Raw genomic sequence first — 11203 nt, 5'->3', positions numbered from 1 at the left:
ATTGGAGTGGAACTAAAATTGAATAGTTACAAGTGTGCGCTGGAATTGGGTGCGCTTCCACACCCACACCAACGTAGTCCTATCAACCTTCCGATCTGTACTGTCAATTCTTCAATTGCCGCCCACCATTAATGACATAAAACCACTCCTCATTATAGATTGTTACTATGTGAAAACAGGCCAAACCTCAAGCCATTCTCCTCGACCTCGGCTACCCAAAAGTCGACCTATAGAATCCATACTTGGTCTAACTTGATTTATTCATAATAGAGTCTTGGGTATAAAATTGAAAATTTAAGAACCAACACCGTAACACGTGCTATTGTATTAGGATGATAGTCGTCACAAAGGTAAGATCAAATTTTTAAATATGAACATCTTGTAGAGATTGGTTTTGTAAGGATAAGGCAAATCAAGTGGAAATCTTGTTCTTCCACTTCTCAACCATCTCGCACACTATTTTAGTGGACAACCCATCTTCTCCAACAGCCCTTTCACCTGCCTCTTTCAATTCCTTCATTTTCTCTCGCAGTTTCTTCCCCTCTTCACCTTCCAACACCGCCTTCACCACCTTCCAAATCTCTTCCTTCTCCACAATCCCTTCCTTCTCGTTCATTTTTGGCCTCAACGCCACCTTGATCTCCTCTGTCAGCATCACCGCGTTCATTTTCTGCTCTGCATAAAGCGGCCATGCGATCAGAGGAACTCCATTAACCACCGCCTCTAACGTTGAGTTCCATCCACAATGAGTTAAGAATCCGCCCGTGGAGATGTGGCTAAGGATCTGAGTCTGCGGCGCCCATGACGGCACCACCAATCCCCTGTTTTTCATCCTTTCTACGAACCCTTCTGGTAAGAAATTTAAAGGGTCGTCGTGGCTATGGACGTTGAAATAGGTAGCGTTGGCCACTTTATCGCTTGGACTTCTTAACACCCATATGAATCTTTGTCCACTCATTTCCAATCCCATGGCTAATTCGTTGATTTGATGGCTAGACAGAGTGCCCCCACTTCCAAATGACACGTATAGAACAGACCCATTTGGCTGTTCATCCAACCATTTCAGGCACTCTGCCTTCTCGTTGCTTCCATTTGAATCGATTCTCACCAATGGCCCAATTGGGTAAACAGGGGGCTTCCCCTGTTTCTCTTCTCGGAGAAATTTGATAGCTCCGGGCTCCAATTCCGGGAAGCTGTTGAGAAAAATCCCATCTGATAAAACGTACCTCTTCATGTTGTGAAATGTCCATTTATAGGCTTCGTCCTTCCGATCTTGAACTGGGTCCAATAGATTCTTGCCGTGAATCGGAATACATCCCGGAATTTGGATCGGCTCCTGGAGGTCACCGTACTCGCCGGCGACGGATTCATCGAGTTTGGGAAGAAACAGAGCAAATGAGAGAACCATAGCGGTGGAAGGAAAGAAAATATAAGGGGAAATGTTGAATTCTCTAGCTAAATCGAACGCGTCGGTGCCGAAAAGATCAACGACCAAGCCGACGAGGTTTGAATTAGTCACCATGGATTTCAGTACATTCTTAAGAGATGGGAGAGATCGAGAAACAGTGAGGGTAATGATGGTTTCAATCTTGGATCCATGGGGAAGATCATGGAAGCTAACCGGCGGGAGAAAGGTGTGATCGATGCCGGAAGGGAGGGAATCAAGGAGAGATTTTTGAGGCTTGGACGGCGGATGGTCGGAAGGGACGACGAAAGTGACAGTTATACGGTGGTGCAAAACAAGGCGTTTGGCGAATTCAACGAGTGGAATTAAATGGCCCATTCCGGGGCTGGGAAGAATGGCCAAATGAGGCACCGTTGCATCCATGGCGGCGGCGGTGGCGTTGGCGGTGGTTCTGGTTATTGGAAAAACAGAGAAGAGAAAGAAATTGAGAATATGATGAGGAAGGGGAAGAGAAAGAGAGAAGGGATTTATAGAATGGAAGGTAATAAAAATGGAATCTTGGGAGAGTTGAAGCTGTGATGAGCAATTAAGAATGGAAGAACAACATGGAAAGGGGCCTGTGGCTGTGGATGAGTAGAAGTGGGGGATGGTGATGTCAATTCAAACGTAAGGCTTATCATCCCATTGCTCTATTTTTACCCATCTCATCTACCACATTTGAATTAAGGGATGGTTCGGAACCACCCGTTCAGTCACCACGCTCGCCCCGAGGTAGATTGTGAGATACCACATGACTTCCTAAGAGTGTAGAAACCTATCTAGAAGCGTTTTTAAAATTTTTGATAAAAAATTTTAAAAAGAAAAATTCAGAAAAAAAATAGCATAGTTTTAATTAGGAAATTATATTTTTATTGTATTAAAGGTTTGATTTGTTTAAATATTCTATTTTGGAACGTTAAATTTAAAATACTTTAATTGTTTCAAGATTATTATTATTATTAATTATTAAATACAATATGCAAATAAATTTAGTAATACAAAAATAATATAAATTTAAAAAGAATGAGAATATTATATTGAGGCTTTTATAATAAAATTAAAAAAAAAAAAAAAAAAAAAAAAAAAAGTCCTAAATAAGCCGACATTAATTATTCAGCCATGCATGGGCTTACCTCGTTGACCATAGCCTTCCTACGTCCAAATTCTACAAAATTCCAGATTTTAATTAAATTTAATTGAAAACAAGGCCATAAATTATTGAGTAAGCAATGACGTCATAAATGACGACTCAAAAAAAAAAAAAAAAACAGATGGATATTTACTTTTTGTTTAATTTATTTATTTTCTATTTTGTAATAAAGTGATATTTAAACTAGAAATAGACTAATGAGTTTTTTAGTGTTTAATTTGACATTAACATTCAATTACATTATTAATAAATACATGAAGTAGAGTATTACCAAATAATTTATCAATTAAAACTTTATAATTTTATAAATAAAAAAATTAATTAATTTTGTTATTAAAATTTAATATGGAGATTAATTTAATATTAGAGATACATTTAGAATTAAATGGGTTGAGAGGGAAGGAAATGGGGAAAAAGTTATTTAATTAAAAGTGATGCAAATATTATGACATGATGATGACATTAATAATGGAGTGATTAGTAAGGTTAGAAAGCTTTTTCAATCATTTCTCTATTATTTTCCACCCACAAAAAGGTTCATAATTAGGTGAAATTCAATAATTTATGGATGCATGTGATATACTAATTACATTCTGATTCAATAATTGGTGTATATTTTCGGTAAAAATGTCAGAAACTCAAATCTACTAAGATCGTATATTGTTTGTGATATTTTATTACCAATTTGAACATAGTTCAATGAATTAAACGTTTATATATTTATTAAAGATTACAAGTTAGAACTATTTTGTGTTTAATTATGATATTTATTGAATTTTAATATTTTCGTTCAATAGCAACCACCACCGACAACCACTGTATTGAAAACTTCGACAAACTTTGTCGGAGACCCATATCACTGCGGTCGATGGTGGTCGATGGTGGTCGATGGTAGTCGATGGTAGTCGATGGACTTAGAGGCGTTTTAAAAATCTTGAGAGAAAACTTGGAAAGAAAAGCCCAAAGAAGACAATATCTGCTAACGGTGGACTTAGACTATTATAAATGATATCAGAACCAGACATCGAATAGGGTGCTAGTGAAGATTTTGGGCTTCAAAGAGGGGTGGACACCAGGCCACGTGTCAACAAGAAAGTTGGGCCCTGAAGGGGTGGACACAAGGTGATGTGCCAACGAGAACGTTGGGTCTTGGAGAGTGAAAAATGGGCGATGTGCTAGCCAGAACGTTGGGCCTCGAAGGGAGGTGGGACACAAGGCGATGTGCCAACAAGGTCATTGGGTCCTAAATGGAGGGTTGATTGTGAGATCCCCACATCGACTAGAGAGAGGTACAAGTGCCAACGAAGACGCTGGACCTTGAATGAGAGTGAATTATGAGATCCCACATCAATTGGAGAAAGATAGGAGTGCCAACGAGAACGCTGGACCCTAAACGAGAGTGAATTGTGAGACCCATATCAATTAGAGAGGGAAAACGAAACATTGTTTATAAGGGTATGGAAACCTCTCCCTCGTAAATACATCTCAAAAACTTTCGAGGGAAGCTCGAAAGAAACCGCCTCAATTACACTATTTATTATTTAGATTTGAGATTGATAGGTAAGTAGTTGCATTCAAAGAATGAAAAATGAACGAAACTTGTAGTAAAGGAAGCTATTAAAGAATAGGTAGGATAGAACTTGTTTTAGCACTTCAATGCATTGAAATGGGCAACTTTTGTACACAAGCAGTAATGATCCTGATGCACTGAAATGGGTATCATTCATTACTTGTAATTGATGATCTTGGAAGATGAGGGTTGAGGTGCAGCATCAGACTAGAGGTTGACCTACACAATGACCAGATGTCGCCCTAATGACCTTAAACTTGTTACCTACCTGTGGGCAGCAGCGAGCAGCGACGCCAAGTGTCTTGCCAACGCCCATGGCAGCTCCATTGTTTTCTTTCTGATTTCAAAACAAACAACATTCTTCTATACTTCACACAACCTTTTTCCTTTCCCTTTATTCTCTACTTTTTCTTTTCCACTTTTCTTTTATGGATGCTTTGTCTTCAATTTTTAGTTGAGTCAGAAGCAATTCCAACATCACTGTCTGGGACAGTGGCAGTGGCAGTGGCAGTGGCAGTGGCAGTGACAGTGACTACTGGACTCATCTCATCTCATCTCCTCGTGTTGCGACGACTCATAAATTTTCTCATAACATTCTAACCCTTCTTCCCCTCCCCTAAATAGTATGGTCCCTTTTGAGTTCATGTTCATCTTCTTAAGTAACAAAAATTTTCTTTTTCCATGAACAAAGAATGGTGGAAAGCTTGGGAACTTATCAACAGTTGAATACAGACACAGACATGCCACACAAACACTGACACTAAACTAACAAAAACATATAAAACATTACTACAATGCTCTGGTAATTTAGACAAGAAAACCTTTGCGAACATACCAACTGAGATACAGGATTTGATTACGAGGTTTGTGTTCCAAATTAAGAAGCTGTTCTTGGAACTTTCATGCCAAATCCATGCTTTACCTTCTCAACTCTGAGTCAGAAAAATGTTGTATGTATATATTAGCATTAGATATATCAGAAACCAAAGAAGAATTCTAAACAACCAAAAGTAGTATTAGCTTAGCACTAACGTTGGAGCAAGTTTTCCGAGGCCTTCGAGCTCTTCACCGGTGTCCTCGTCGAGAACTCGGCCAGAGATCTCGATAATGTAAGATCTGTCCCTTGAAGTGGGCAGCCCTCTACCAGCAAGCAAATCCAAATCCTTTAGGTGAAGCTCTCTGCCATTCACAAAAACACCAGTATTTCCTCCTGCACAATTCTCTGGCATGGGGTAGTCAAATTCCTCAATGTAAGGCTGCAAACATACAGGACACAATTTAAGAACATGCCAAAGAATCAAAACACAAGCCAATGCATCAACTTTAAGCTTCAATCTTACGGGGATTATGCCAAGACAAGGTCCGCCCATGACGCCCCAGAATCCAGCCCGGGAATCGTACCTGTTTTTGATTTATTTGAAGTGGCATTAGCACAATGGAGACAAGCATGAAGGTATTTTGAGAAGTGGGCTATGGCACAACATCATAAGTGTACAGTAAAAAGCATCCACTTCTGTTTTATGCTTACTACTTTTGCCAAAAAAGTTGCACACAAACAGCTAGATTTGCTTTTACATCATGACATGTTACATAAAAAGAAGAAACACTTAGGTAGATCGCTTTTTAAATCGAAATATTCTCAAACTATATCTTAAAGTTCAGACATTCTACATTGTAACCCCACCAAAATCCTTTACTTTTTCTTTAACTTGCACCCTTGACCACTATGTCAGCCTATACAGTTTAAGTTGGGTCAGATAATTGAATGAGTTGCAGCCAAAAACTAACATTTACTGTCATGCATCCTACTATCTCATTTGCATAGAAGAGTTTTTAAGTATGCTTACCAGTATTTTCCGGGATGGATTGGTCCAGCGCGCTTTTCAGCTTTCTTAACCATACGATACGATATAAACTGTCCATTAACTGAAACATTACTTCTGCTCCGATCATCGACTTGATTAGATCTAAAACTCTTCTTGATGATGTTTGCAAAAAAAGACTCCCCTCCTTTACTAGCTCTTGGCTGGTTATCTTCTTTACTTGCATCCTTTGTCTCTGGAAACGCCACGGTATCAGAGTAGTCGTTCATCGACACATCCATCTCGGTTGCCAGTGATGCTTCTTTCAAAGAGTTCTGTCGCGAGTTAACCTTATTTGGTTTCACATTCTCCTGATCTGAACGGCTACTTCGATTTCCCTTGGTAAACCTGTTTGCAGTCTGGTTATTAGACGAGTAATCGAAGTATGACTGAAGCGGTGAGCCGGGAAGGGGAGGAGAGCGTGTCGTCTTGATTAAATTGTGTAAATTGTTTGTAGCCTCCCTTGGAGCAGTTGAAAGATCTGGACTGTCTTCATCCTCTGAGGTGCTTGAAGATGTAGGATGAAAACTTGGCATCTCTTGTTGCTTATTTGAGCTTAAACCTGTTCCGATGGGCTGTAGCACAGGCTCTCTATCTAGTGACTCGAAATCGTAAAGAGTGTTGTTATCATAATCATCAGAAGAGAAATTAGTACGGTTCAAGTGACCAAAATTTGAATTATAATCTCTGACAGCCAGTTCATCACTATCATCAACCTCTGAGGGAAATCGACCTCCCCGTGAATGATTGGAGAAAACAAGTCTCTTGTCGATAACGGTAAAATTGATCAACGTAGAACAAGCTCCACAACGAACACTTTGCTGATTCTTAACCATCATAAGCTTCTTAGGAAGTTGTAGCATTTCAAAGCAATTGTTACATGTTAGAAATGGAGCACCACCAGCAATTGGATGGCAATTACGGCCACCACTCACTAAGACTGTCCTCCGAGGACGATTGCCAAGGACACCACCAATCTCAGAATTGAAGTCAGTTGGCCATCGTGATTGTGCTTGTCGATCACGAAGATTTACGGGAGGATTAGTGGTTCTAATATCATTAACACATGCCCCATAAGCAGCAGTGTTTTCATGAGAATATAGTGAGGGATTGTTTGGAACATCAGGAAACCTTCTATTGAAGTAAGCACTACCAGGTAGTGAGGATGGAACCTGTGAGTATCTATTTTGGCACTGGAAACAAGAGCAAGAAGGCTGATGAAAAGGAGGATTAGGAGGGCAGTGATTGAACGAATCGAAACTGGTATCGACATAATGGCCAGAATGATATTGGTGAGGGTGCTGTTGATGCGCACACGAAAACTGGCAGGAGTTTCGTCTAAGCATTTGCGATCCAAAAGGGTCACCGAAATGAGATGTATTGTTTGGATAATAGCTTTGGACAGGCATCTCAATTCCATTGGCAACAGGAAATGGTTCTGAACAATGGTTGGAAAATGAAGAGCCTGCAACATACTTTGATCCTGAAGAACCATCCATAGGCCAAGCACCAGAGTGATTCAAAGGTTTAGGAGGTTTCATTCCACCATCGGCAGGGACTGGCCAAGACTGACCAAGTTGTTCCTTCAACTCGTCCAGCTTCCTCAGAAGCTCGAGTCGGTCCTGTTCGAGGTGCTTAACTTTATCAGCTCCATTGGCATTGCCACGACTCGTTAAAAGCTCCTGCACACCAGACATGAACTCCAATTGACGATTCGTTTGATCGTCTTCGTGGTTCGGAGTTGAGAACCTCACACTTTTCACATTACCCCTTGAATTCTTCTCAACCCCATCTCCCATCCCACCTGTCTCTCCCTTTTTCCAATCCAATTCTCTTCCTGATCCAAGCTTCATCATGTTCATCTGAACATTCAAATCCACTTGTTCCGTTCCCATCAAATCACTCAAGCCATTTTTATCCATATTCAAGTTAAGATCCTTCTCAACACCTTCCACTTTATCCATCTCTGAGCCCTTAAGATCACAAGGCAAAGAATCAGGACTCGCCTTTAAATCCACATCAGAGGCATCATCACTAAGATCAACCGTCCCTTTTTCAGGAGAAGTAGTGGATTTAGTAGACAACCCTCCAACCCTGTCTTCATCCGACTTATCAGACACAGAGTCTTCTTCCTGATTTCTAATTTTCGCTGTGAAATCAAAGAACAAAAAGGGTACTCCACTTCAAATCCCAGAAACACTCTCCTCGAAGAAACAACACGAAATTTGATTGGAGCAGTAAAATTATCCCAAATTAAAACCTAAACTCGAAATAATCGCAAAAACCCAACATGGTAAAGAGAATATAAATTCAGCTCGACCCACAAGAAGCAAAAAAAATAAAAATACCTCGTAGAATGGTACCACATCCACCGCACTGATAAACAGAATAATCAGCGAGCTCCGGGAGAAGATTCTCACACTTGGGGCATCGAACCAGTCGCAATTTGGAGGAACCCGACATGGGAAAAACCCTGAAAGTGACAGACAGCGAAAGAAGAAGAATAAACGAAGGAAGAAGAAGAGGCTCCGGGGTATAAAACTCCAAAATCCAGTGTACCCAGTGAAAAATGGTGGGTAAGAAGGCGAATAAAAACAGGGGAAATGGGGGGGGGGGGGGGGGGGGGGGGGAGGAAAAGCTAAAGGAAAGAAACAAAGGGCATGTGAAAAGAAGTGGCAGAGAGGATAGAAACGAAGGAAAACCTCAAATCAGTTTCAAAAATGTGACATATGGGGTTCACTCCTGCTGCAAAAACAATCAGAGTAGGGCTAAAAATCTTTGGAGGGAAGAAGAAAATTTCTCGGAAAACGAAGAAGGTGTACTGTAGAACTGTGATGATGTTTACACAGAAATACGAATTTTCTTCTGTTTGGTAGTGCCTGTTTTTGTTTGGTTTTCACGAACACACACAACTAAGAAAGAAACCAAAAAAAAATACAAAAAAAACTCGTAAAATGAGAGCGACGATCTTCCGTTGGCCCTGGGGAACTTGTTTAAATGAACCCTCTAAATCCTCTAAGTGACGTCGTTTTAAAAAAACTTCTCTCTCCTCCTCTTTTTCTCTCTCCTATTTCTTTCATAAGAATATATAATTTTTTTTAACTTTTATTTCCGTATGATTAATAGTTTTAAGGTAAATAAAATATGGTTTAGGGTCAAATTATAATTTAATAAAAATATATATATATATATATATATATATATATATGAAGTATTCACCTTGGGTTTTGGAAGTATATATATATATATATTAATACCAATGGTTAAAAATTAAAATTTGAGGGGGTATTTTTTTAATTAAATTTTGTGATAAAAAAATGGCTTTTTCTAGTTAATTTTTTTCTTTTTGGAATGTTTGAAAAAAAAATAAATGGTTTAAAAATACTATATTTATATATTTTAAAAAAATAGTTTGATGATTAAAAGTAGTTTACAAAATTCAAAAAAGAGGGAGAATGTAATTATTTTCTTTTTGGAATGATTGACGGAAATACGGGATTTAATTTATATAAAATAAAATAAAATAAAATAAAATAAAAAAGCTTTTTTGAAATTGCAGATAATTAAAAGTAAAATAGAAAATTCTAAAAAGTAGAAGTATTTGATTAATTTTCTTTTTGGAATGTTTTGACGGAACAAATAGTTTGAAACACTTTCTTTTATATCTTAAAAACAAAAGTAGCCGAAAATAAAAATTAAATAATTAAAATTTAAAAATAATAAAAAATAATTTGTTGATGCCATGACATCCATTTTGGTTAAGCTTCTCCTAAAGCAAAAGCAAAAGTAAAAGCCAAGTTTTGAGCTTGTAAAGTCGTTTTGTTATTGTCACTCCACCTGTATTTTTTATTATTATATAAATTAAATTATTGTAACGGCTCCTGACTCTAATACATATTGTTTGTTTTGATCTATTACATATTGTTATCAGCCTTACAGTTTCAAAACGTAGATGTTGGGGAGATGTTTCCACATTTTTATAAGAATGTTTCATTCCTCTCTCCAACCCTCGTGGAATAATTATAAAAAATTTTACGTTTGTATTTCATATGATCTACTAACTCAATCTTGTGTTTAATAAGTCTTTAACATAAAATTCACAAACCTATTTACTGAAAATTAAAAGGGCGTGAAATTTTAATTAAGACAATTACTTATTAGACATAAAAATGAAATTTACGTAATTATTAAACATTATTAAAATTTAAAAATTTCTTAGAAATAAAAGTTGAGAAATTAAAACTGTATTTTTTTCTTTTTTTTTAAATGGTTAAATTACAAGTTTAGTATTTCAACTTTGTATCTTAATTCTAAAAGATATCCAATAAATTTATATTTTTTTTATCATATTCTCACGTCTACAAATTGAAAGGTTAGGATTTTATTAGATACAAAATTTAATTGAATATATATAATAAATGAATTAATTTTAAAAGTATTAAAAATATATTATATACCCAAAATAAATTAAAAATGGGGCCCAAATAAAGAGTGAAAAATGAATTTTATTAGATACAAAATTTAATTGAATATATATAATAAATGAATTAATTTTAAAAGTATTAAAAATATATTATATACCCAAAATAAATTAAAAATGGGGCCCAAATAAAGAGTGAAAAATGAATTTTATTAGATACAAAATTTAATTGAATATATATAATAAATGAATTAATTTTAAAAGTATTAAAAATATATTATATACCCAAAATAAATTAAAAATGGGGCCCAAATAAAGAGTGAAAAATGAAATGGGGATGGTTTTTCACTTTGTGGTTGGTTTGTTGATGAGAGGACGTTTCCTTTACTCTCTCTTTTTCTCTCTCTCCAATTAACATCTTTTTCCAAAGTGGGTTTTGAGGAGAGAGAAAAAGTGAGTGTTTGGCTCATCTGAAAAGAAGTGAAACCCAATTCCATTCCCATGCTCCAAAATACCCTTTTCGTCACGTCCGGTCGGTGACTCGAACAATCCAATCATCTATTTTCTCATAGTTGTGTTATAAAACATTCACAATTCCCAATACATCACTAACATCAGTTACAAACATTAAATTTTCGATTCTAAAATCATGTGAACGCTCCTACTTATTCACTAAATATATATTTTTAAAATAAAAATTAAATATGTGGTGGACCCGGGTGGTTCACTTTTAATGTCGATTGACCATTCAAACTTG

The 11203-nt window shown here is 37.0% G+C and overlaps 1 protein-coding gene and 1 pseudogene across 1 annotated transcript; both read right to left on the bottom strand.

Annotated features, from left to right (window-relative positions):
• Positions 1-293: 293 nt before the first annotated feature.
• On the bottom strand, positions 294-2155 carry LOC147791375 (hydroquinone glucosyltransferase pseudogene; annotated as a pseudogene).
• Positions 2156-4766: 2611 nt separating this feature from the next.
• On the bottom strand, positions 4767-8987 carry LOC147791374 (uncharacterized). Its single transcript, XM_087126511.1, has 6 exons — positions 8729-8987; positions 8375-8499; positions 6012-8175; positions 5505-5565; positions 5197-5420; positions 4767-5096 (listed from the first exon to the last, which is right to left on the bottom strand). Exons 2-6 carry the CDS (start codon positions 8487-8489, stop codon positions 5042-5044), a joined length of 2619 nt encoding a protein of 872 aa, XP_086982637.1. The 5' UTR covers positions 8490-8499; positions 8729-8987; the 3' UTR covers positions 4767-5041.
• Positions 8988-11203: the final 2216 nt, after the last annotated feature.

The sequence above is a fragment of the Cucurbita pepo genome, chromosome 8 (genome assembly GCF_057944985.1).
Source record: "Cucurbita pepo subsp. pepo isolate OVF chromosome 8, ASM5794498v1, whole genome shotgun sequence".
Lineage (NCBI taxonomy): Eukaryota > Viridiplantae > Streptophyta > Magnoliopsida > Cucurbitales > Cucurbitaceae > Cucurbita > Cucurbita pepo.
Note: the sequence above shows the minus strand (reverse complement) of the source record. Positions and strands in the feature narration are given on the sequence as shown.